Genomic DNA, 27,836 nt, shown 5'->3' with positions numbered 1-27,836 from the left:
AGCAGATTCTTAAACACCGGGCCACCAGGGATGTCCTTGAGAGAAGCTTCCTATATTTTTGGAGCTCTTCCCCGCAACCTTTTGAATAACTGAGGCCAAAGGCATGTCACACAATTCTGTGGGCCAGTAGTCAAGGGTATCCATTGATACTTAGCCACCATGTTTTCAGTTTTATCTTCCTGCAGTATTATTTTCTGCCTGTTTTCACCTCTCTCATAAGTCTCCCCATTGGCCACATTCTGTGTATCCAATTTTAATACTGTTTACAATTTGCATTGGTGAAATCCAACTGGACCTATGACAGAAACTTGCCCTCCCCCTCAAATATAATTCTGTCTCAGACTGTAAGCTTCATTAATTGATTCATTGACTCTGGTTTGCTGGTAAGGATGAATTCTTACAACAAATATATCCAATTCCTGCTAGTGGTAACTTTCATTCTTCCTGGAATAGCAGGAAACATTAATTTTGCACTGGACCCGGGAGTCTCAGGAAGCTGGAATTATAGGTACCATCTTCCCACCCTTTTCCTCCTCAAAATAAAAATGAAATAAAGTAAAATGAGCAGCTGCCCAGTGGTGAGGCTTGAGGGATGCGTAATGACAAAGAAGAGAAAAGGGCATTAATTTCAGGATGGGGACAGCTGCCGGGCACTATCTCCCTTTGGATTTTGGTTCTTATAGCATCACGATGAGTTATTAATATGTATGATCTGTACTTTATTCAAACATTATAAATCTATGCAGAAGTCTGATGTTTGGGTTTTCCTTTATAGCTTTCATTCTTCTTCCCAGAATTATCTCATTTTGATCAGGAAACCTTTGCATAAAAAGCACACACTGCGAACTCACATTTCCATACCATAAATATTAAAAGGGAGTTAAGGTTTACAGTTTCTTCTCCGATCCCAATGGGAGGAAAGTTAGCCTTCTAATCAGGGGGTCATTATTAATCTTTTTATGCACAAGCCAAAAGGTAAACTTTAACTTGCCATACGAAATTGTACTGTGTGCTTCCTTTGATTTATGCAAATTGTGAAATATGTATGCCATATCTTTTGTACTAAGGTGATACTAAAAATCTAGCAGTGAACAGAGTTGTTACAAGCAGTTGGTCAGCTTATTTTTTAAGGATTAAAACCAAAGCTAGACCTTTTTTAAGGCTTATGACTATTTTTTGCGGATGATTCTAAAGAATGGATCATAGTATGGATTTATCACAGTGAATCTGTCGCAGACAGGAAAGGGAAATGGAACTAGAAAACTTAATGTCTCCTTAGTAGCTTTTAAGCTTCTGAGCAACTTCCTGTCTCCCGTTTATTGTCATTTTTGTTAGCATAAAGGAGGAGTCATAAATTTTGGTTCCCATGGAAATAAAAAGGAATGTGTGAGCTATTTCATTTGGGGATACTGTCTGGTAATCACGCAGTCTTGGCTGTTGTACTTTGTGATGGGAAATGAACGTGCTAATTGGTGCTCTTCTTTTTTTCGTATTTCAGGAAACCTGCCATATGAATATAAAATAGTGATTGCTGGGAATCATGAACTGACATTTGATAAGGAATTCATGGCAGACCTTGTTAAACAGGACTACTACCGTTTCCCCTCTGTGTCCAAATTGAAACCAGAGGACTTTGACAACGTTCAGTCCCTCCTGACAAACAGTATTTACTTACAAGACTCGGAGGTAACAGTGAAGGGATTCAGGATATATGGTGCACCTTGGTAAGTGTTCCTTCCAACAGTCTTCCCCTCTTTTTTTTTTAGCTCAATGCTGAGAAACCATGGTGCCAGCTTAAGTGTCTTAAACCAAAAAAATAAAGGTGAAATGAAACCTTTATGCTGTATTTCCAACAGAACACGAATTTTGGCACTGCTGCGAATTATTCGTTGTGATGCAGATTTCTTTAGGCAAGATCAGTGGGGGCAGAGCTTTGGTACAGTAGATACGCGTCTGTTTGTGTGACTGGGGCTGCAGGTGTGTCAATGGGACACAGAAAAATTGGGGGGAAGGTCACTGTGTTACCCTTCACGCAGATTCAGCTACTCTGAACATTCCATCAGCCTTAGGTGATTCATTTCCTCCTTGTTTTCCATTGGAAACACTCATGAAATATCTTGCTTAGAGTTTCTCAAATCTTGCTACACATGAGAATCACCTGATCAGCTCTGAAGAAATACAGATTTTGAAGCCATAACCACCTCCTCAAGATGCTGATTCTCCTTCTTGAGGTGGAGCCCAGTGACCTGTATTTTTAAAGCTCCCCAGGCAAGACTGATTAGAGAAGGAGATGGCAACCCATTCCAGTATCCTTGCCTGGAGAATCTCAGGGACAGAGGAGCCTGACAAGGTACAGTCTGTGAGGTCGCAGAGTTGGACAAGACTGAGTGACTAATACGCACACACACACACATGTGCGCGCAAGACTAATCCCCAAACAGTTTGCAAGTTACAGGTTAAGAGCTCAGTTCTAGAATTCTTGGTACTGCAGTTCTCAGCTCTAGAAAAGTTGAAGCTGGTGCATATTCTTTGGGACCAGATAAGGAAGCATGTTGATCTTGGCTTCGTCAACTGGCAGTTATCTGGTTTTGAAGAGGTTAACTCACAGAGGATGAACCTCAGTTTCTGCATCTCTGAGATGGTGAAAATAATACCTACTTTCGAGGGTTATGGTGAGGATTAAATTGACTGATGTTTGCAATGAATTGAGAAGAGTGTCTGGTGGTTTGCTTAGACCAATATTAATAATTATCACTTTTCAGGCCTTAGCTCTGCTACTAAGTATTTATGTGAATTTAAACAAGTCACTTCGGTTCTCGAGCCAGTTTTTGCATCTTTAAAATGGGAGTGTTAGATCAGAAAATCAATAGTAGAGGAGTCTTGGATTTTTATTTGCTTTCTTACTTTTTGAGAGCCCTATGTGTATATAGAGCACAAAACCTGACCTTTACTTAACGCAACCTGGGAGAGCATCCTGGTCATGCCCTAGGAGTTGTGAATAAGGCTGGAAAAGGCCAGAGTAAATTCAGATTGGCTGCCTCACTCAACTTCCCAGGGCTGCCCAGGTGGCGCAGTTGTAAAGAATCTGCCTGCCAGTGCAGGAAACATAAGAGATGCAAGTTCTATCCCTGAGTGGGAAAGATCCCCTGGAGTAGGAAATGGCACTCCACTCCAGTATTCTTGCCTGGAAAATTTCATGGACAGAGGGGCCTGGTGGGCTACAGTCCATGGGGTCACAAAGAGTCAGACAGGGCTGAGCATACACACACCCCTACTCAACAGTTTGGATTGTCCTCTGTAGAATAGAAAGTTGAGACATTTCCTGTAATTTTTTTTTTTTCCTAACTTTACTAGTTAGTATCCAGAAGGACTGATTAGTGGATACAGGAAGAATGTTAGTCGTTCAGTCATGTCCAACTCAGTTCGGATCTTGCTGAAGATTTTTTTGGTTAAAATGAATATTCCCAGAACTGCTGTAATCTGAACGTTGATTTAGGAATGCTTACATCAGTGTTTCTGTACGGGGACAACAGATTCCCATTTCCACCGCTTATTCAGCTTTTGGACTTGAACTTTTCCCTGAATACCTCCGTGCCTCTGTTTTCTCATCTCTGAAGTGGGAAATAGCAATTTTACTTTTCTCTCATGGTTGTCGTAAGTGAGTTAATGCACCCACAGCATGCAGAAGACTTTCTGACGTAAGAATAAGCACTTGATAAGTGCTAGCTGTTACTGGCCTAGTGGGGTTGGTGTTTCCAGTCTGCTTTGTACCTCTGTCCACCTTTGTACAAAGACTGTTGCACTGGGAGTCAGATGTGGCGGGGTCTAGCCTTAGTTCAGTCTCTGGTGACTGCGTGACAAATCCATCAACTTCTCTGTAAAACAGGGGCAATGAGGTCTGCCCCACTTTCTCTCTGATGCCACCTACTTCAGTAGTCACCCAAATTAGAATATTCAAAGAGCATGTATTTGTGGACATGCTTGATTATTTTAATATTTTGTACAATTTTTAGCCTCTTTCATTATTAAGAATTTGATTGGAAACCAATTTGGGGGGATTTGTACCAGAGCTGCTACTTTTATCCTGTCAGCAAAAAGGATTTTTCCATCCCTGGGATTCACAAGTAGGTGGATGCCTGCTTAGTAACCCATCAGATATTCCAACCCCAAAATAATGTGAACTGATTTAAGAATTTTTTTAACTTTTTATTTTATGTTAGAATATAGCCAGTTAGCAATGTTGTGATAGTTTTACCTGGACAGCAAAGGGATTCAACTATACATATATCTTTTCTCCCCCAAACTAGCCTCCTGTCCAGTTTGGCACTTGACATTGAGCAGAGTTTCTTGTGCTATATACTAAGACCTTGTTGGTTATCCATTTTAAATACAGCAGTGTGTGTATGTCCATCCCAAGCTCCCTAACTGTCCCTTCCCCCTGGTAACCATAAGTTCGTTCTCTTAAGTCTGTGAGTCTGTTTCTGTTTTGTAAGTTAGAACTGATTTCAGTTTGATTTCCATGCTTTCCCATTGACTTTTCCAGAGGAAATATTAAGTTCTGATTTGCTGGTATTGTTATTGGTTTTAATTTAAAAACAGAAATCAAAATGAGAACCTTGATACTAAGGATTTCCATCATGTCACAGATTTCACAAAAGTTAATTGCCATCTGACCAGGGAAGGAGCTATTAACTCATTTACAAAATGTGAATTGTGACTCAGTTTTGCTCTAAACAAGGTATATTAGCTCATATTCATTCCACGTTTATAACTTGTAGCACCGCTGAAAGCTTCCTAAAGACCAGAGAGAATTAACGCAGTGTCTCCTGACTTATAATTTAGGAGGAATTTGTATGTGGAAAATAGTTTAAAACAATCCTGAGCCCTCGTGGGTGTTTGCAGTTGGAGTGCACTGTGGTACTTATTACATCTGCAAGGAAGAGAGTTTGGCTGTGGTTTGATGGGTCTGGGAAAATCCAGTGACCTACACTGAAGAAGTAAATGAGGTGCCTTGTCCTGGAAGAAAGGTGTTTCCTTGGAAGGAAGGCAGGAGTTGACTAGTTCCCGAGAGGAGGTGGGAGGGTGAGCAGTGGTTACCTAGCTCAAGAGGCCTTCTGCCGGATTCTGTGGCTTCTGTATATACTCCTTCACCTCATCATTTTTCTAGGAGTCTTAAAGAAAGGACTCACGCGTTGATGTATTGTCACAGGACTAACAGTGCAGTTAAAGCTTTTCTTAATTTCTCCTATTACCTTTTTCTTTCCCTCTCTGGGGGACAGAAGAAGAGGGTATTGTGTGGCCTGGTGGTTAGATCTGCCCAGGACTCTGCTCTTGTTCAGCAAAGCTCGTGGATTTCTTGTATCCCTCATGTTGGTTCTTTGTCACCGAGATGGTTCCTAATCTTTTATGATCACTTTAAGCTCTTATATGTCTTTTCCAAATGCTGATCAGAGGAGACAAAATTCTGATCTGTCAGGTATCAGCCACTGTGCTAACTCACTTACTGCTTGTCTGGCCAGGATGGAGGAGAGGTGGCATTTTTAAATCATCTTTGTATTTTTGGTTACTGGATCTGTAGCCTGAATTTTAGTGGCAAGCAGATTTCAATAAATGCACTCATGGGACTTGGTATTTAAAAATTGATTATCCTCTTCTTTTTTTTTTTTTTTGTAATTTCAGTTGTTCTTTTGCTACCAAGATACTTATATAGAAAAAAAAAAGAAAAAAATCCGGGTCCAAACAGATCAGTAGCCAAGCTGCAAAGAGTAAAAAGTCCATCTTGCTCTGACCTGAGCATGGCAGTTGTATTGTTCGGCAGTGTACCTTGTTCCCCTCCTGAACAGAAATGCGGAGCTAGTCTCCCGTGGCTTTTAATGAAAATGAGTGGGGCTTTCCAATGTCCAGGAATTTGATCTCTATGCTGACCAAGGGTCAGGAACAAAGAGCACACTTTTTCATGTTAGAGTAGACCCAGGTGTAATTTGTCAGATTTAGTAACTGTGGAGGAAGTGCCTTAACTTCTGCAGCCAGAAAATTAGATGGAGTCCCAGGCAGCGTAATTCTAAAATGGTTGAAACAGCAAGAGAAAGCCCATCAAGCTGCGTTTTCAAAGGAAGTGTGAGCAGGATGTATTTTTTCCCTTCTTCTCTCCCCCTCATTTTGGATCATCAATATGTTGAGTTCGTCCATGCCTTTAAATGTAATTTTCTCAGTGTTTTTCAAAGTGGGAGTTAAGTGTTGATTCAACCCTCTGCCGCATTTATACATAATTGTGTTTGCACACAAACAGCTACAAGGTTGCTCACTTTTCCTTGTTCTGATCAGCACCATGGTACTTTACCCTGTCAGAAGAGCTTCAGATGTTTTTATTTCCAATTATAAGTTTTGTGATGCATCATGTATTTTGCTGACAGTCTTCAAGTTCTGGCAATAGCGAACAAATTAACAGCAGATATTGAGTGAGAGGATTAGAAAACCAACGGGCAACTCATATGATAGAATTCAGATACGGGGATGAGTGGAATGGGCTCATTGATTTTATTTTCATAGTCATACTTTGTAATTAACTTGGGCCAAAAAAAAAGAAAGAAGGAAAGAAAGAAACATCTCTACATTCAAGAGGAAAGTCCGTGGACGCTAAAGAACAGCAATGTAGGAACAATATTGTTTCTGTACCACCATCTCAAGGATTCCAGCTTTTATTCAGGAGGGTTCAGGAAGGTCTTGGCACAGAAGAAGGTCTGTGTATGTGTGTTAAACAAATATGCACTCTGCTTCTACATGATTCTGTTTAAAGGCCCAGGCTAACGTTTCATTTTTCTTGGCCCCAGGCCCGTGGACTCTCCCATTCTGAAACCTATGGCGGGTCTGCCCTGCTCTAGAGTTTCAGGCTCTGTTTACATTTTCGCCTGCTTCAGAATGCAGCTGACTTGCTCTTAAAGCTGCACGGGATCAGATTCACTTCTGGTTTAACAACCGCCTTGTTTATTTGGAAAAGGAGAAAGCAACACCAGTCCCCTGGCTTCCTGCCTCCCATCAGTGGCCATGTCAGTAAATACCATGGCAGAAGCTGGTGTATGTGGAGTTTGGGATGTTGGATCCAACTCGTACCTCTCTGCCCACTGGGTCCAAACCTTTAAAACCTGTTATGTGCTTTTATGGGTTGTATAAGCGAATGTGGAAGGAGATATATATATGTGTTCTTGGGCAATCATTTATGCTTAATATCGTCATTGGGCATGATTTAAATTTTTACCTGAAAATTCTGAGAGACCAACTCAATTAGCCAACAATGAAAAACATATTTGGATGGTATATTTCACTTAGGGAACTTTCATATGTGTTCATTTGGGCTTCAAAACAATTCTAAATAGTTAAAATTTTAGAAAATTTTAAACTATTAAAATGCAAAGGGTGTATATTAATAATTATTAGCAATAGCCAGCTTTTGCAAGTGCTAGTGTGTCATGACGGTGTTGCTTTCATTTGACAAAGGAGAAAAAGACTGAGTTTTTGGCAGAGAAGGTGACGTGCCCAAAGTTAGTGTGGGAAGAGACAGGGCTAGAATCAAGGCTTGCCTGATGGCTTTGGCAGTAAGGAATCTCCCTGCAATACAGAGTGAACCCGGAGACTCGGGTTCGATCCCTGGGTCAAGAAGATCCCCTGGAAAAGGGAATGGCAACTCACTGTAATATTCTTGCCTGGAGAATTCCATGGACAGAGGAGCCTGGTGGGCTACAGTGCATGGGTTGCAAAAAGTTGGACACGACTGAGTGACTAACACATACACACACACACAGCACTAGAATCCAGTGTTACTTTGAGGAGCTTTCGAGGCTGAGGGAGAGTGTCCTAGTAACCGCAGATGTTACTCTACTCCTTCACCTGAGGCAGCCCAGGAAGTGGCCATGTGGAAGTCCTGACTGTTCCCATCTGGTTGTAAAAAAGGACACACAGAAATCCAGGCCAGTCCTTCCAGGAGCTCTCAGGCTTCAGTGGTGAGGTGTTTGAGGGGGGATATTGGGAATGTTGAAGGAGCAGAAGAAAAGAATGAACCAGCCTCTTTTGCATGATATGCTCCAGAATCTAGGGTTTAAAAAATGGGAACCTATACGGCAGTCCATCCTAAAGGAAATCAGTCCTGAATATTCATTGGAAGGACTGATGTTGAAGCTGAAACTCCAATACTTTGGCCACCTCATATGAAGAACTGACTCATTAGAAAAGACCCTGATGCTGGGAAAGATTGAAGGCAGGAGAAGAAGGGGACGACAGAGGATGAGATGGTTGGATGGCATCACTGACTCAATGGACATGAGTTTGAGTAAACTCCGGGAGTTGGTGATGGACAGGGAAGCCTGGTATGCTACAGTCGGTGGGATTGCAAAGAGTCAGACATGACTGAGCAACTGACCTGAACTGAATACCTCAGTGTGTTGTAAGACGTGGGCCAGTTCCTGTGTTCCTTCTGCTTCATGGGGACAACTTCCATCTCCTTTGCCGAGGAGCTGCTGAGAGAGACGGCAGCCCTGGGCACATGCACCAAGAAAGAAGTGCTGGCCGAGTGTCTCCACTGAAGTCGGGGTCACATGGACCCATGCACTGTGCTCCAGGCAGACTTGGACTTCCACATTGAGACCCCAGTGCCGGCTACTGGGCATTCTTTTATTTTCTCATGCCACACTGACAGGCTCCTTTTTAACCCAGAGTTGTTGGGGTGGGTGGAAGGAGATGATACAGTGGCTGTAAGTGCCATGAGGGCAGGGGCCTCCATACCTGCCCTGGAGCCTGGCACACAGTGGATGCTCAGTCCATTTCTGCTAAATGAATGAATGAGTGTGGAGGTGGTAGAGATGGGTCTGAGGCTCCTGGACTGTAGGTCTACATTTACGAGACACTCAGTTGCAAAAGAAAATATTTCTAAGACAAGATCAAGCATTGCCATGAATCTGCAAGGACTACTAGAGATGGTAGAACAAAGTGGAGCCAAAGAAAGGGCTAACCTATGCCCATGAGCTCTTCATGGACACGTCTAGATCCTTGCTGAATGTTCGAAAAGTAGAGTGCATAAAATCTCTCCAGGTGAGCATGGTCTCATGAAGGTGAGGAAGGGGAGTGGTGAGACAGACCTTGAAGGCAGTGAGAACTTTCAAAGACAGGCTCCAACAGTATTTTTAAACTCTTCAGTTGTCAGTTCTTTACTTCATTTGCCTTATCCCCGTGCTCTGGGTAGCTACAGAAGTTTCTTTTAGATTTCTTATCTCTTTAAGCTATAGTAAAAGCAACCAGCGTAAAGTGTGAGTTTGGCCAGAAGCTGAACCAAGTGGGCCTTCAGAATGTGCTTTGGACATTAGAAACCAGTTATTGAACATATGCCATTTCTTGATGGTTGTGTTCTCAATGGCTGAATTCTTAGAGTTGAATTAAAGCCATATAGATTCTGTTCCATTTATTTCCAAGCTATGTTACAAACATGTATTTCTTACTTAATCCTTTGAGTTGTAAGTGTAACATGAATTTCTCCAGATATTATCAGACACTGAGCCCACTGGGGTCCCTTTGATGGTTGTGACCCATGGGTGCCTGGTTCCATGCTCTGCCTTCCTGCACTTCCTGCACACCTTTCCCCTATAGTTCAGGTGTGCCCACGAGTAAGTCCAAGTAACTGTGTGGGTTCCTTTAGTCCTCCTGATGATGAGAGTGAATGGGCTTTGGAGTCCAGCTAGGAAGCTGCTCCTTCTACCCAGTTCTTCCTTTTTGCCAGGCACAGGGGCCTCCCAGGTGGCGCCAATGCAGGTTAGACATAAGGGACTCGGGTTCGATCTCTGGGTCAGGAAGATCCCCTGGAGGAGGGCATGGAAACCTACTCCAATATTCTTGCCTAGAGAATTCCATGGACAGAGGAGCCTGACGGGCTATAGTCCATGGGGTCACAAAGAATCCGACATGACTTAATGACTAAGCATTGCTCAGGTGGCCCATTTGCCCTTTCTAATGAGGGTGCCCCATTGCCAGAGTTGTTTCACAACAGAATCATGGTAATCAAAGCCATGCCGTGTTCTGGGAGAGGCCCTCTGCCTTTTGCATAACTTTTGCATATCCCATTTCACAGATGAAACTGTGGCTCAGAGATGAAGCAGCTTAAGGAGGGAACTGAGATCTACATGATAAAACTGAGACATAAGTTGTTAGGCTGTGTCTGTAAGAAGGCCATCCAGGTATGTCACGTGGCCTCCCAAGGAGTCACCTGTAAGCCTGTGGGAGCTTGTTGGGGGACAGGAGAAAAGATGCTGTGTTTAGGGACATCCCTCTGATAGTGAAGGGTTTGTTGAACCTGGGCTGAGTTCCTCTTGTTGATCCCCTCTTCCCTTAAACCATTAGTTCTTCAGGTTAGCAACTGCCAGCTGGACCTCCCCATCAGGGAGATCCACCCTGAAAGGTCTGATTCCCAGACTGGACATAGCTTAAACAGCTGCAGCTCTGTTCTACCTACTGATGGGAAAAGCGGGGAGTGTGTAGAGGCTGCAGCCTTTAGAAGCAGCTGTCTGCAGCAAGCTTGTGTCTCAGTTTTATCACTGTAGAACTCACCTCATTAAGCCAGTTGTTTCATCTCTGAGCCACAATGTCATCTGTAAAATGGGTATGCAGAGAACAGTAACTACTGTTTCTTGAGCATCACTCACATATATTATATAAAATATATAAATACATATATTTATAATAAATATATATATTTATTATAGATATAATTTATAATAAATATATATAAACTATTTTACACAAAATAGTTTTTAAGCTTCAACTGTCATCCTGTAAAGGAAGTAATATTACCCCCCACTTGGGAGTTGATAAAAATCGAAGTTTTATGATGAAAATAGATAAGCTAAATACTACAGAAAGATACTAATTTCCTTAACAGCAGAACTGGAAGTCTAACCCCAAAGCCTTTATTTTTTTCACTACTCCATGTATGTTTCATGGCATTAAAATTCGGCTATGTATGTTACGTTCCTGGCACTCAGTAAATCCACAATAAATGCGATTTTCTTCCCTGGGAGGTAATATCGATAGTTGTGTAGTTTTGTGATGGCTACTTTTGTTTGTTTGTCAGCTTTCTTTTCTGTTATGATATACCAGACTAAAAGGGAAGAAGCAAAAAGGGACAGAAATGAAGTGAATAGGAAACTTTGTCTAGGAAAATAGTCACCCAGTATGTGTATGTGTGTGAGGCAGGGGAGAGAATTTTTAAAAGCAAACATTGTACAGCTTTTTTTTTGCACAAGTTGCTAATGATCTGGATAAGTGGAAACCATTTAGGAAAGGAGCCCCATGTATTTTGCAGCATGTGGTCAAAGATGTGGAAGAGTAAATAGATGTCTGTTAAATGAAGGCGTGTGGGGTGTTTTAAGGTCACTTACGTGGAGCATCATTTTAAATGTATGAGTAACGTTGGGTACTGTGTTTTCACCCAGAAAAAATAAAGGTGATCTTGGATGGGAACTATAAATTGAACGTGGAATGTTCCATGAGGGTTCCTGAATCAGGAAGTTAGTGGCTCACTTTGAAAGCCTCTGGGTTAGCAGAATGTGTCTGCATTCCATAAAGAGCAGAAAAAAATGAGTTGCAAACCTGCTTTAATTCAGGAGGAGATACAGGAAGACTGTTTTGCACGAATATTAGAAAAGATCCGCTTGGTTAAAGTGTAAATATAATTACTGTGACTTAAGTGTCTAAGTATGAAATTTGCAACAACAAAAAAATGAAAAATAAATGAAGAGAAGCACCTGGTTTATAAAAGCCTCATGTCTGGCATGGTGGGTTTTGGATGGATCTCTATTTTTTTTTAAGTGGTGCTAAAACTTCATAGAACCTACAGTAAATCGGCATTGAAGACTAAGTAAAACCAATGCTAAGTGTGTAGAGGGGAAAAAAATCAGAGCTGACAGACTGATTTTCCAATTTCTCCCCTAATTTGTTACCTGCTTCCTTTACATATGATGTACAAAATGATGGCATATAAGAAGAAATGCCTCTGAGGCCTGTCTGGCTTCATAAATGGAGATGACTATTTCTCTCACTACATTTCAAGCTGCTGTATATATTGAAATGATGGGACCAATCAGTCCTAACTCTGAATCCAGTAAGGAGTGCTGACTTTCAATGGGAAGTAGCTTGGAGCACCATGATTCCAGAAACAGGGTTATCAAAGACAGAAACTGGGGAGAAAGAGTTTTTTATTGTCTTAATGCTTTAAAAGCCCAGCCCTTCCAGCTTGGATGGCAGGAGAGTTTGGGAGAGAATGGAAACATGTATATGTATGGCTGAGTCCTTTGCTGCCCGCTTGAAACTATCACATTATTAATCAGCTATACTCTGATATAAAGAACTTCCTAGGTGGCTCATTGGTAAAGAATCTGCCTGCAATGCAGGAGACATGGGTTCAATCCCTGGGTCGGGAAGATCCCCTGGAGAAGGAAATGGCAACCCACTCCAGTGTTCTTGCCTGGAGAATCCTATGAACAGAGGAGCCTGACAGTCCATAGGGTCACAAAGAATTGGACATGACTGAAGTCACTGAACACGCATGCATGCCAGTAGAAAATAAAAGGTTTTTATAAAAAAAATCAGTTGACAAAAACGAAAAATGTCCAGCTTCTTAAATCACTAGTTGTTATTGGGGCCTCTATTCTGAATCAAGGATCAGTAGAAGAAAACCATCTTGCTTTGATCTTTTCAAAACAAAGTAAAAGATGCTGGATTAAAACCTAATCAGAAATTGTTGGACGTAAAACTATTAATAGTTGGAAATAAGCTGTTGGGCTATTATCAGCCAATCCCTACTTTTCTTTTTTCTTTTTGGGTGTTATAACCTAAGGAGAAAATTTGTGGAAAGGACATTTGTTTAAGAAATTCAATCTGTGAGTTTTGTTTTTACATTATTTAAATAATACATAGGAAGCTCTTGAGATTGAGGATTTTAAGCTGTGATTATGATGCCTTTGTTACTAAATATTTTTTAATGCTTACCGTTTTTCACAGTGAAACAGCCAAGACTTAAGTTTGTTTTTTTTTTAACCTCAATTCTGTCTCTCTCTTAAAAAAAGTCATAATTCTGTAAGAAGTAGGTAGGTCTTGCATTCTGTAGGTCCAAAAGAATGCATAAGAAAGACAGGAGACCTAAGTGTGAGACCTAAGCGTGTACGTATAATGCTCGCCCTGACCTTTGTGCTTTTAAATAGCTTTTCCTGGAGGCGAATTCTGTGTGGTTTGCTGGCTTACAGAGCAGCTTCGGAAGCAGGCCCAGGAGAGGTGAGGGAATTTTCAGGGTGTTGACTGTCTGCCTACATTCAAACACACCATATGCGCAGTTCAGTACTACTCGTAAAGGGAAAACCTAATATTAGGGAGGGTATTGGTTTTTAAGGTTATTTGCTCTAGAAATTACCTCTGTAGAGTTTGAACTATGTTATGAAAAGTCTGAAAGGAACAGGATCATTTCTTTGGAAATTTTGAAAGTTTGTCTAGCTTGTAAATTCATAAACCTTCTCTAAAGTCAGTTCTGAGGTTCTGTAACTGTTGATATTTATGATTTTCATTATAAGTGTGTTTTTACTTTGTGGATTGTCACAATAAACAAAATCATTGAATTATTAATAGAACAAAATACAAATATGCCAGAGAAAATTCATTTTCTTTGTCCATTGATTGAAGTACTCTTCTTGTGAATGAGACCAAAAAACTGGTTTTTCTGGATTTCTACAAGTAAGAAGAGAACCAAAAAAGAAAGTAAAACGAAAATACTTACTGCAGAATATCAAGGTTAGGAATCATACAAAAAACAGACATCTCAATTCCTAAAGATTATGTTTCTCAAGCTGTGTAAACTGTCTTCAGTTAAGCAGACACGCACATGGATGAAAGCTTTCCAATTCAAGTAAAAAATTTCACCCACTCACCTGGTTTTTCTCATTCAAGAATTAGCATCAGACATCAAGAGGTTCATGGTATGTTTTTCTTCTTAAATTTAGCAGTAAGCTTTTCAAAAGCCATGTGCCCGCCAAAAATACACAGAGGTGTATCAATAGCATCATGAAACTGTGTATACAGAAAAGGAAAACTGAAAGGTCATAACCAGAAGTATAACACTGGTTTTCTCTTATGAATTTTTTTTCTTTCATTCTACTTGCCTGAGACTTTATATGTTCTTACAGTGGGTAGGTTTTATTTTTACAGTCAGGAGAAAAGGCCACATTCTAGTTGTAAAATGTATGCCGGGGTAATTTGGGCATTGACTCTCTGATTTTTTCTAACTTTATGCCGCTGGTGTGTACCTAGTTCTTGCGTGATTGTGGGTCTGCACGTATGCACGCACTCCCAGGGTGACCTGTGTGACAGGCCACTGGCAAAATGGGGAGGTGGGTGTGTCTGTGCTCATCAACAAGGGCTGTGTGTGTCTGGCTGAAGTGTGGAAGGAGTCCCTGAAAGCATCAGAGCTGTACCTCATCCGGCTGAAAATTCTTACTTCTTCTTTTAACTCAGACTCGCCCAAAGAAGGTGGAGCCCAAACATCTCATTTGGGGCTGGGGTGGCTGATGGAACCCCGTTCTCTTCGGTGCTGCGTTTTGATCCATCCCCGAGTGGCATCTTGGTCTGTGGGTTTGGCTGTATAGGATGCGACTTCAGTCAAGGAAAGCCTGGTGCCTACCTTTGCTTATTTGTATTCCAGTGCTGTACCCTCCCTCCTCTCCTGTGTCTTTGTTCTATTAATCTGCAAAACAGGGCTCGACTTGTGATTAGTCCTTGGAGCTTGTTTCTATTAATCAGCCTGCAAAACAGGTCGACTTGGACGCTTTTGTTCCGGAGCTTAATGTGTTCTCCTTGTCAGGCTGCGGTTCAGGCTGCGCGATTTGCCTTAAACGGGACCAGGCGGTGAAATTTGGTTTTTATATACCGATTGCATTGTCGAGAGAAAATACCTTTGGAAAAGACAACAGGAAAATGCTAATGTAGAATTATTGAGATGTGTCTTAGGAAGCAGAAAAGTTTATGGAAAATATAACTTGCGTCGCCCGGTTGTGTTGTAGAATGCTCTGCAGAGTGCAATAGCCTGGAAGAGAAAATAAAGCATTATTTATGTTATATAGCCGAGAAGTTTGGCATCCAGCAAAGGTTGCCTACAGACAATCATTTTATGTGTATTTGAAATGTAATTTTACTTTGATACTTAAATGGAAACAGTGTCTTCTTAGCTACAATATTGAATAATTATAAAAAGACCCAATACAATTATGTGAGTTTCTTTGCCTTTTTTCTTTCCACCTTCCTTTGACGGAAAGACCTTGCCACAGATTAAAATTCCTCTACCTGTTAGGTAGGGGGAAACTCTGTGTCTCAATTTTGTTATCTTCATTATCAAGGGACAAGCATTGACCTAACTGTGTGAGATTGAGTATCGGTGAGCTGAGTGATGATTATAAATTGCTTCATAAAATGGTCATTATCACCATTTTAAAAATTCTGCTAACTCTAGTGTGTGAAGGCTAGGATTGCAGAAAAGAATTTTAATGTGTAACTTTTCCCAGTGATAGCAACACTGTGGGACAAACACTGTTTTCTGTGGGAAGTCATCTTTTATATCTCTAAAAATGTCTTAGGAAATAACAACTCCCCCTGCAAATAATAATAAAGAAATCTGTTGAAGTATATGCAAGGAGCAAAACTGTCAGAGTCCCAAATTAAATTTGTCATCAGTGATAAATTTAGTGCTGTAAGATACTTTAATGAGTGCTTCAGCTTGATTTATTGGTTTTGTTAGTTAACAAGAGTATATTATGTCTTGTACAGAACTTAGCAGAAGCAATTTCTGACTAGACCTTCCTTGATTAAAAAAAAATGATGTCTCATTTTAGTCGCTGTGGTAATTATTTTAGTGTCAAATTGGAAGGTAAGCGCACTGCAGTTCTGTCATTAATATAAAAAAAAAGAAAAATGTCAAAATGCAAAAGGGAAAACATTTGAGCGGTTTATTTATTTTGTGCATACTTTATTTCCTCCGTGTGTATACAGGGTGTCTAGGCTGTTTCCCTGGTTGGGACTAAGTTGCAGCCTCTACATATAGAGTCACTAATGAGTGTCAGGATTCAGCTGCTAATTTGAAAGGCCTTGTGGCTCTTTCACCCCAGACACTAGCAGCTTCATTAGACTCTGCTTTGTCCAGCCTGACCTTTGCTGGCCTCTAGATCACAGCTAAATACCAGCGCTACACCAACACCCTCCCATTGAAGCAGTCCAGACGTGATTCCTTTGGTGCCTATCTTATCAGAATCTGCTACTGACATAAACTTGGGGCCTCATGATGCATAATTACGATTACCTTCCCCTGAGAGGCCCTATATCCTCACACCCATAAGAGTGTTCACTTGATTGGAGCTTTGAATTTTAGACCAATTAGCATATTTCTCCGTCTCCCCTTTTTTTTCTTAATGGACTCTTTATAGGCATAACTTTTAAAATGTGTCTTTATATGAAAAGCAACAAAAAGGGTTTTTTTTCCCCCCTTGAATTGGGTAAGGAAAATACATACTATTTATTATTAATGGTATCAAATAAGAAAGAAAAGAAAATCTAATGGTATTTTTTTACTTTAGAGGTTTGTCCTTGGGAGTACACTCTTCTTCAAATCAAACCAGTTATCAAGCAGGTGGAGAAGAGCTTTCTGTTTGTTGTGAACTTTTAAATATACTGAGATGAAAAACATTGATACGATTCGTCAAGCTTTAGGTTGTTGGGAAGGAGAGCATTTATTTCTCATCATCATTTGTTTGTAGATTCTCCGCCTGCTGTTCCCAATTCCCAGAGAAATTATTCTGTGTAAGTTTAAAATTTACCCTATATTTGCTACAAAGCAGTAGTCAGGTGGAGTAGTCCTTTGGCATGGACTGTGATTATCAACCAGGAAAATAAATCCTTATAAACTTCTGTCTCATCAGAACCAGTCTTCCAAGCCAGGTCTCCTCCGGTGATCTTATTTTGAAGTGGTTTGAATTCTCCTTCCTTTTTTAAGGAGAGTCATAAAACTAGAGATGGGCAGGAGCTCTCTGATTGCATCACTTTTTCCATCCCTTTGGCCAATGGCTCCCCTCCCTCCAGCATATTCCCTGGTGTTCCATTCAGCCTCGGTTAAGATCCTAAGACCAGAGAGGCTTCTTATTCAGGCCCCCTGGGAAAGTGTCCCACGGCCCTTGACATGTGGATATGCTTTCAGGCACGTGAGCTGAAGTTTTCTCTTGTTTTAAAAATGTTCTTACCTTCCGTCACTCTTACTCCTTGACCCAAAGGAACTTTTCCTGTCTCAGTCCAACAGCCTGTATGTATTGTGAACAGAGACACAATCCACACGTCTGGTTTTGTGTTTTTATCCTCCTCATTCAAAATGACAGCATTATTTAGGGAGTTTTCTCTTTATTAACCATATGTTTGGAAAAAAAAAGGGGAAAGTGTTAGTCGCTCAGTGGTGTCTGACTCTTTGAGACCCCATGGACTGTAGTGGACCAGGCTCCTCTTGTTTATGGGATTCTCCAGGCAAAAATACTGGAGTGGGTTGCTGATTCTTCCTCCAGGGGATCTTCCTGACCCAGGGATCGAACCTGCGTCTCTTGAGTCACCTGCACTGGGAGAAAGATTCTTTACCACTGAGCCACCTGGGAAGCCCATGGGATCTAGATGAAGACTCTGTAAAGGTTTGTTTTTAGATGGACAGAATTAAATGTATCAAAGTCCTTGGTTCATGACATACTGTTATCATGAGTTTCTGCATATCCCTCGTCACTACTGTGTTATTTATCCATTTATGAATAATTTAGTGAACATCCATTGACCCACACCACACAGAAAACTACCTATGACCGTAATTTGTGTTTCTGTGTTTTCACCTCTGTCACTGTCCCGTCATTCTTCTCACACATACGTTAATTTGAATGTTGTCTTTTCAGATATATACAGGAAAAGCTTTTGAATAATTTCAACATTCATTCATAAACACTCAGCAGTTAGGAGTAGAAAGGAGCCTCATCATCTTATACGTGGTCACAGCCTCCAGTTAGCATCAGAGTTTATGGTAAGCACTGAATGCTTTCAAACTAAGATCAGGAAAATGGAAGGCTTCTTGGACTCATAGTTCTAGTCACCAATTTTTGGAGGCCCTTAACAGCATAATAAAGCACAAAGAAGAAATAGAAAGAATGAAGATTGTAAAGGAAAAAGCAAAATTTTCTCTTTTTTGCATGTGACATGATTGTTAATTTAGAAAATTGGAAGGAATCTCCAAAACAACAAAATTCTAAGCAATTTCTAAGAATTAAGAAGTAATAAGTAAATTTAGCAAGGTTATAGAATAAAAGGCTAGTATATAAAAAAGCAACTGTTTATTTATGTACTCAACATAGAATTGAAAATGAATTTTTAAAATGTTAAAATACATTAGTACCAGAGCTTCCCAGGTAACATGGTGATAAAGAATTTGCCTGCCAATTCAGGAGACACAGGAGACTCAGGTTTGATCCCTGGGTCAGGATGATCCCCTGAAGGGAAATGGTAACCCACTCCAATGATCTTGCCTAGAGAATCCCATGCACAGAGGAGCCTGGCGAGCTATAGTCCATAACGTTGCAAAGAGTCAGACGTAACTGAGCACACACACACACACAAACAATAGTATCAGAACCATAAAATGCAAAGGGTAAATATATTAATGATAGAAGATCTGAGTATCTTTTCACTGATAATTAAACAATATTTCTGAAAGGATTAAAGAAGACTTAAACAAGTGAAGGTATACTGTGTTTGTAGACTGTTCAGTTCTCTCTAGATTGATCTATAGGTGCAAACTTAGTCTACCAGCTGACTTATGATTTTTGGAAATAAATAAGTTTAATTCTAATATTTTTTGAAAGTGAAAAAAGATCTAGAATAGCTGAAAGAAATTAAAAAATAAAAGTTGGTGGACTTACATTTTCTAATTTTTGGACTTACTTTAAATCTTTTAATAACCAAAACTCTGTGATAATGGTGTTATGGTATGAAAGATCTGTTCTGTCTGTTCCGTCGCTCAGTCGTGTCCGACTCTTTGCGACCCCGTGGACTGTAGCCTACCAGGCTGTTCCGTCCATGGGATTCTCCAGGCAAGAATACTGGAGTGGGTTACCATTTCCTTCTCCAGGGGATCTTCCCGACCCAGGGATCGAACCTGGGTCTCCCACATTGGAGGCAGACGCTTTAACCTCTGAGCCACCAGGGAAGCCCGGTATGAAAGATAGACATGTAAATAAATGGAAGAGAAAAAGAGTCTGGAAACAGACTCACACGTGTATGGTCAAATGAGGTTTGACACAGTGCCAAGGCAATTTAAAGGGGAAATAGTAGACTTCAGTCGTTGGTACTTGGACAAATAAATGTCATATGGAAAACCTTGACTGATACCTTACTCCATATACAAAAATAAATACAAAACAGATATTACACTGAAATAGGAAAACTAATTCTATAAAACTTCTAGAAGAAAACTTAAAATATTGTGATAGGCAAAGATTTCTTGGGACACATAAAAAGCATGAGCCTAAAAGGTGAAAAATGACAAATTGAACTGTATCAAAAGTAAAAACTTTGATTAAAAAAACACCATTACAAAAATAAAAAAGACAGTCCACAATCTGGACGTATTCTCAGTATATAAAGCTCACAATTATGTAAATCTCTATTCAGAATATCTGAAGGACTCCTATAACTCAATAATAAAAAAAATAACCCAATAAATGGTTGAAAGTTTAAATTGACTGTTCATAAAGAGATCCAACCAGTCCATTCTAAAGGAGATCAGTCCTGGGTGTTCATTGGAAGGACTGATGCTAAAGCTGAAACTCCAATACTTTGGCCACCTCATGCGAAGAGTTGACTCATTGGAAAAGACCCTGATGCTGGGAGGGACTGGGGGCAGGAGGAGAAGGGGACGACAGAGGATGAGATGGCTGGATGGCATCACCGACTCGATGGACGTGAGTTTGAGTGAACTCCGGGAGTTGGTGATGGACAGGGAGGCCTGGCGTGCTGCGATTCATGGGGTCACAAAGAGTCGGACACGACTGAGCGACTGAACTGAACTGAACTGAACTGAAAGAGATACGTACAAATGGTCATTCAGTTCAGTTAAGTCACTCAGTCATGTCTGACTCTTTGTGTTCCTCTGCCTTTTCTAAAACCAGCTTGAACATCTGGAAGTTCATGGTTCACATATTGCTGAAGCCTGGCTTGGAGAATTTTAAGCATCACTTTACTAGCGTGTGAGATGAGTGCAACTGTGTGGTAATTTGAGCATTCTTTGGCATTGCCTTTCTTTGGGATTGAAATGAAAACTGACCTTTTCCATAGAGAAAGATATTCACCATCATTAATCATGATGGACATATGGATTAAAACCACACAGAGATATCACAACACACTGTGTAGAGTGACTAAAATTTCTAATACCAAGAGTTTCAAGTATAGAGCAACAAATAGAGTTCTTATACACTGCAGGAATTAATATAAAATGGTACAGTCTCTTTAGAAAACTTTTGACAATTACTTATAAAGCTAACCCACATGTACCATATAACCTAGGCTTCTGCTTCTAGATATGTATCCAAACAAATGAAAGTATGTGTTCAAATAAAGATTTGTACACAAGCATTTATAGAAGCTTTATTAACAATAACAAAACCCAGGAAGCCACCCATACATCCATCAACAGATAAATTCCATCAACATGTAAGCAAGTTTGATATAGCCATGCACTGGAATACTACTCAGCACCAAAAAAGGAATGAATCATGCAATAATATGGATGTCTCAAAATGTTATACTGAATGAAAGAAGCCAGACCCAAAATAGTATGTAAAGTTTGGGTCCATTTGTATAAAATTCTAGAAAACACAAATGAATCTAATTTGACAAAGAGATCATCAGTTGCTTACACTGGGCAAGGGAGACTGCAAAGGTATGAGGAATATTCAAGGGGGCGGGTTGTGATGGAGATGTTCGGTGTTGTGACTGTGGCCATGTTTCATCATCACAAATATGTATTCATATCAAAAATTCCACGAAATTGTGCACTTTAAATGGGTAAAACTTGTATGTAAATTTTATTCAAATACAGTTGACTGTAAGAGGACGTTAGGCTAGATATAGTCTTCTGGGGCTTTCTTATTTCATTCAACCTTTATTGCTATGTTTAATCAAATATTTGAGGAAGGAAGGAAGCGTTAATGAGGTATGTTTATGTCATTTTTTTCATAGTAAAGAACAGAAATATGGGTAAAAGTTCAAGTCTTAAACAAAACAACTCAAATTCTAGATTCCATTATCTGTCCATCTTAAACATGAGAGAATGGCCTTTCTAGAATCAAGTTTACCAGTAACTGACAGCCCAGGGCTATGGCTGCTTTTAATAATCAGGAAAAGGTCAATTTGTTTCAACAACATTCTTGGTCAAGTTATACAGTGTTTTTTTAATTTGTTTTTTCATGTTGGAGCAGCAAAGCAAGAGGAGGGTATTCATTAAAAGTCTTTGGAGTACATGTAACAGAAATCTATTCAAAATAACTCAAGCAAAAATAGAAAACTACTGACTCATATAATTTAGAAGTCTGTGGGGATAATGACATCAGGCGTGGCTTGATCCGGATGCCCAGGCATTGTGATAGGAATCCATCTCTATTTCTTGGCTAAATCTTTAGGTGTTGACTTCATCTGTAAACAGACTCTCCCCTTGTGATGGCTGCTGACACTTTCAGCTTTATAGTCAATCGAGACAGTCTAATGATCTCAGCTTGATTTACATGGCCTTCCTAAAACCAGTCATTGTGGGAAGGAAGATGAAACACTCTGAGTGGCTTGGCCTAGTCATACACTCTGAGGCAGGCAGCGGGTGGGCTGGGCCCCACCTGTACCACTTGAATTAACAATGGAACAGAGGTGAGTTTTACAGGAAAATTTTACGTGCGGTTTTGCAGAAGAAGGTGGAGTAAATGTTCCACAGACAAAATAATAGTTCACTCATCCAAACACATACACACACAAGATACCCAACGTGGTTAAGAAAAGGAATTATCTTCCAGTGATAAAATTTTTAAAGTTTCTTGTCCTGTTTATCTCACAGCCTATTTTTCCAAGAACCATGATCATTTTTTCATCCCAGTATCTTTGCTTCTGGTACTAGTCACTAGAGACACTTTCACCAGTGGGTGGTGGCAATGATTTGAATTGAAAATACTGGAATGGCAAATGCCTTTATTTATATTAGGCTCGGCAATCTGAGATTGTAACCTTGGAGCTGTAGTGGTTATCTATAGCTGTATAAAAACATCACAGAATTTTGTTGCTTAAAGAATAGACATCTCTTATCTTACAGTTTCTATAGGTGAGGATCGAGGTACAGCTTAGTTGGGTCTTCTGGCTAAGGGTTTATAGACTGTAGAATCACAGTGTTGTCCAGAGCTGTGTTCTCATTGCAAGAACGGACTCGGGTAGAATCCACTTCCAAGATCACTTTAGCGGTTGTTGATAGGATTCAGTTCCTGGCAAACTGTGGGACTGAGAGTCTCAGTTTCTTGTTGTTTCTTGCTAACTGTTGGCCAGTGGCCTTCCTCCATTCCTTGCCACGTGGGCCTCTCCAGAGGGTAGTCACAGCTTGGTTTGAATCAGAGGGAGCAAGTGAAAGAGCACGAGAGGGCTAGCAAGATGAAGCCAGGGTCTTTGGGTGATCCAGTCTCAGAAGGAACAGCCTGTCAGTTTACCGTACTGTTGTGAAGCACATCACTAGGCCCAGGCCATTCCCTTACCTGAGGGGAAAATGGATGCCAGGAAGCAGGGGCAGGAATGCCAGGAAGCAGGATCACTGGGAGCATCTCAGAAGCTGTGTGTCACAGAGCCACTGGCAGTGGCTCTAGAGGAAGGGGCTTGCCCACCTCCCTTGCCCTTGAAGTTTTCTTTTGAGAGCTTTGAATGGTGGCCTGAGTACACGAAGTAGACTAAGGAAATTCCTGTAGCAGGGTGAGAGCTTTGGCAGGAGGGGTTTTATGTTTATGGTTAGAAGTTGGATTATGGGGTACAAAAATGATAACAGAAGCAAGCTGAAAAAAATAATTGCATAATGAGGTGAAATCGAGATGCATACAAAGAGGTATGTTTAAGACTGTTCACAGAGAATAAGCCAAAAACAAGAAAAAATAAGGAAAGGAGGGAGGGAGGGAGGAAATGACTTGAATGTCTAAAAGCAGAAGCTGGTTTAAAAATTGCAGTATGTCTTTGATAGGATGTCCTGTAGTTATTAAAAATAATTTTGGGAAACAGTGATCTTCAACTTTTTTGACCACAACTTAACACAAAAAAAATCTGTTTACACCAAAATTAAATATACACAAACTTTTACTTGAAAATGAAAGTTCATGGAACCTGCTTATCCTTTGTATCTAAGACGTACTTTTGTATTTTTTACTTTATTTGATTTCATAGTTTAAACTGTGGTGAAATATGCGTAACACACAGTTTGCCATTTTAACCATTTTTAGTTGTGCCGTTTAGCAGCACTCAGTGCCTTCACACTGTTGTACAGCCGTCAGTACTCCTCATCTGTGGAACGTTTTCTTCTTCCTCGATTGAGCTCTGTATCTATTAGCCATTAATACCCTTTTCCCCTTCCCCCAGATCTGGCAGCTACCGTTCTCCATTCTGTCTCCCTCCATGGATTGGACCATTCTAGGTGCCTTGTACAGGAGGGATCATGAATATAAGTGAAATACACCTACATATGTATATATAGTACTCTTATTCTGTGACTGGCTTATTTCACTTAGCATCTTCAAATTCTATGTCTGTTGTAGCATGTGTCAGAAGTTTTTCCTTTCTAAGGCTGAATAATATTCCATTGTACATATATGCCACATTTTGTTTATTTCTCCATCTGTCAAAGGACATTTGGGTTGATTCCATCTTTTGGCTATTTATGGGCTTCCTTGGTGGCTCAGACAGTAAAGTGTCTGCCTGTAATGTGGGAGACCCAGGTTTGATCGCTGGGTTGGGAAAATCCACTGGAGAAGGAAATGGCAACCCACTCCAGTATTCTTGCCTGGAAAATCCCATGGACGGAGGAACCTGGTAGGCTATAGTCCATGGGGTTGCAAAGAGTCGGACACACTAAGTGACTTCCCTGTTGGCTATTTTGAATAATGCTGCCATGAACATGAGTGTATAAATGCCTGTTCAAGTCCCTGCTTTCATTTCTTTGAGGTATACAGCCGGAAGTGGGATTACTGGATCATGCTATGTTCAGTATTTTGAGGAATTGCCTTACCATTTCTATGGTGGTTACACCATTTTATATTCCCATCAGCCATGCTCAAGGGTTCCAGTTTCTCCACGTTATTATTGTTATTATCATTTTAAAGTCTTTATTGAATTTGTTGCATTTCCAAGGTGGCTCAGTGGTAAAGAATCCGCCTGCCAATGAAAGAGACGCAGATGTGGGTTCATTCCCTGGGTCAGAAAGATCCTCTGGAGGAGGAAATGGCAGCCCACTCCAGTATTCTAGCCTGGAGAATTCCATGGACAGAGGAGCCTAGTGGGCTACAGTCCATAGGAATGCAAAGAGTTGGACACAACTGAGCACATTGAATTTGTTAAGATATTGCTTCTGTTTTATGATGTTTTGGTTATTTGGCCTCGAGGCATGTGGAATCTTAGCTCCCTGACCAGGGATCAAACCTGTACCCCTAGCATTGGAAGGCAAAGTCTTAACCCCTGGACCCCCAGAGAAGTCCCCCTAGTTTCTCCACATTCTTGCTAATACTTTTTTTGGACATAATAGTTATCCAAATGGGTGTGAAGTAGTATCTCATTATGTATTTTATTTTTCAAATGCTGGTCACTAAATTCTTTTCATGGCCTGCTGGTGGGACATAATCCTCTATGAGAGGACATAATTCTCCCATGAGATTGTTTGATGAAAAAAGTCAAATTATGATCCCAACATAGTGGTAGGACCAAAAAAGTTTATGCAGAATATAAAGGTTGTCTCCAGCTAGTAGGATTGTCTATGATTTTTTAAATTTTCTTTGTGTGCTTCCCAAATTTTGGAAAGTGAAAATGTATTTCTTTTCTTATATGAAAAAGGGAGAGTTTGTTCCTGTGTGTGATGTGATCTTGTGAAGACACTGTAAGAATTAGAAAATTTAGGACAATATACAGGAACATGCATATTCCCAAAGAAATGAATCCCAGTGGGTCAGTGAACAAGTACTTAGTGAGTCAGACTCTGAGACTATGATAGTGAGTAAAAGTGTTGTGGCCCTTGCTCTCAGGAGTTTACACTCTAACACACAAAAATAGATGCATTCAAGTAGGTTGAATATGACTCACTTAGGCTGTTAGAATGGAGAAGGCAATGGCAACCCACTCCAGTACTCTTGCCTGGAAAATCCCATGGCCGGAGGAGCCTGGTAGGCTGCAGTCCACGGGGTCACAAAGAGTCAGACACGACTGAGTGACTTCACTTTCACTTTTCCCTTTCATGCACTGGAGAAAGAAATGGCAACCACTCCAGTGTTCTTGCCTGGAGAATCCCAGGGACGGGGGAGCCTGGTGGGCTGCCATCTATGGGGTTGCAGAGTTGGACACGACTGAAGTGACTTAGCAGCAGCAGCAGGCTGTTAGAGACTAGGAAAATGTCCTTGGTGTGCTAAGAGGAGGATTCAGAGATTGTGTGAATGTACTGGGAGCAGAAATATGAAGCCTTCGCATGAGCATCAGGTTAAAAACCCTTGTTGGTTCACAGTATCCTGAACTATACCTTGGGTTCTTTCCTCCTCTGGCTTTCATGCTTCACCTGAGAAGCTGAAACACAGTCTATGCAAGTACCCACAAACAGTCCACAAATAGTGTGCAGTGTATCTGGGATTAACAAGAGTCACACTTGACTTTACCAACCTTGAAAAGAAAAATACTTTTGATTGCACGAGGTTTCTAGAGATTATTTGATTGCATGAAGTTGATTTGATTGCATGAGGTTTCTAGAGATTATTCTGAGTCTGTGTTTTAAGTTGATTCGTTGTCCTTTAGAGATCCTTGGATTCTGGGTCCATGAGAGAAATAAAGCAAATTCAGGAAGATGGATATTCTCAGAAGATCCTTCTATAGTCCATACTCAGTAGTAAAACTTACTTTAATGATGTCTTGGGTTTTGTTTATTAACTTGGCTAACGTTTGTTGAGTTGCCTGCTCTGTAAGGCACAGTGCTAGGTACTGGGAATATGAGAATGAACAAAACAAAATACTGACCCTTACTAAAGAGAGGGCAAGTTGCTCATTTAACAACCAAGTTTCACAAGCTAATTTTTTAAGATTCCTTTAGAGATAGACATGATAAGCACCCAGTTGAGCTTTGGGTGGGTAAGGAAATGCTTCAGGAAGATTGAGACGAATCTATGAGAGAATATTTCAGGCAGAAAGAGCCACACGTACAATGAATTGAAGCAATTCAGAATTTCGGATCTGGAAGTATTATGATTCTGTTGCGAGAATGCTGGGTGTGGTGGGGTAAGAAGGGCCATAAAGGGCCAGATGAGCTGGGTGAGAGTTTGGACTTTATCTTCTGGTTCTGGTGAGCCGTGAGTTCAAAGTGGGAGAATGATTTGACTCTGTTGGGAAGAACTCTTAACAGGAGTGGAGATGAAAATGAAGCGAGCAAGAAAGGAAGTGAGACTAGGAACAGTAGTCAGAAATGTTGTTAATTGTCCAAGAACAAGTTTGGGAAGAGAATCTTCCTTCAGATACTGTCTGGGGGTTGGGGGGTGAAGCGCGAGGATGAAAAGGACAGCAGGACTCCAGACATTTTGAGAAGATGGTATTGAAAGATACAGGACTGATGGACCAACAGTAAGGGAGAAATTAAGATTAGATTTTGGCTTGCCAACTAGTAGTCAATAATTCCAGTAACCTGATAATAGACCATTAACATTAATTGAGTCTTTTTCAAAGGAGTCTTATTTTGAGAGGTGTTGGATTTTTTGACTCGCATATAGCCAGGTGCCTTCATAACTGGTACATTCTGCAAGCTTTCTTCTTTCACTGTCCTTGGAGGCATATTCGTGTAGAGCCTTAGAGATCGGAAATCTATTGAGGATGACTCGAGGCAAATAAGGTGGGGGAAGAAGCAAGGAGAGAAGCATCCACTGAAACCAGGCCTTGGGTGCCAAGTGTTGGGCTGAAGTAGTAGCAAAGTGAGTGTGCAAGAAATGAGCTCCCAGGTCCTCAGCTGGGAGAGTGGGAGATTTTTGGAACATAGATACAAGTAGCTCAGAGCATAGGTGATTTAAATAGGGCAGTGAATGATTTGAAGATGTGAGCACTCTACTTTTAATTGGTGCCTGCTGCTGATCACAGGGGCTTGTTGGCTTGAAGGTTCAAGCTGAACCAGTAGGGTAGGAGATAAATGAAGGGAGAATGTTTTCTGAAGTTTCTTGTGTTTGCATGAAGAACTTTTGTGTTTAAATCACTGTCTTCACACTGACCACTGCATGCCGTACCAGTCTACTTATACCAGAAAAGGAAAAGATTAAATGAAGTTAAATAGTCAAGTTACATAAAGAAGCATGCTAAAATAAAAATAGAGTGGTTTAAATGAACAGCTGAAAGAATTCAATCACAGGCACAAGAATAACCACTCAGTTGAAATGACTGCCAGCCATACTTTGAATGCTGCTGGTTAAGGGACGTGGTTCTTGATGGGCTCAAGGCACTCCCTGTGGAGT

At 40.6% G+C, this 27,836-nt stretch overlaps 1 protein-coding gene across 1 annotated transcript in view; it reads left to right on the top strand.

Moving 5' to 3' along the window:
• MPPED2 (metallophosphoesterase domain containing 2) overlaps positions 1 to 27,836 on the top strand; it is a 209,316-nt gene that overhangs the window by 107,127 nt on the left and 74,353 nt on the right. The window contains exon 4 of the mRNA XM_055423759.2: positions 1,499 to 1,724. Coding sequence (XP_055279734.1) covers positions 1,499 to 1,724 — 226 coding nt within the window. The remainder of the gene's footprint in view (positions 1 to 1,498; positions 1,725 to 27,836) is intronic.

The sequence above is a fragment of the Moschus berezovskii genome, chromosome 14, assembly GCF_049115385.1.
Source record: "Moschus berezovskii isolate FMDL1 chromosome 14, NW_MosBer_1.0, whole genome shotgun sequence".
NCBI classification, from domain to species: domain Eukaryota; kingdom Metazoa; phylum Chordata; class Mammalia; order Artiodactyla; family Moschidae; genus Moschus; species Moschus berezovskii.
This window is presented reverse-complemented; position numbering and strand designations above follow the sequence as displayed.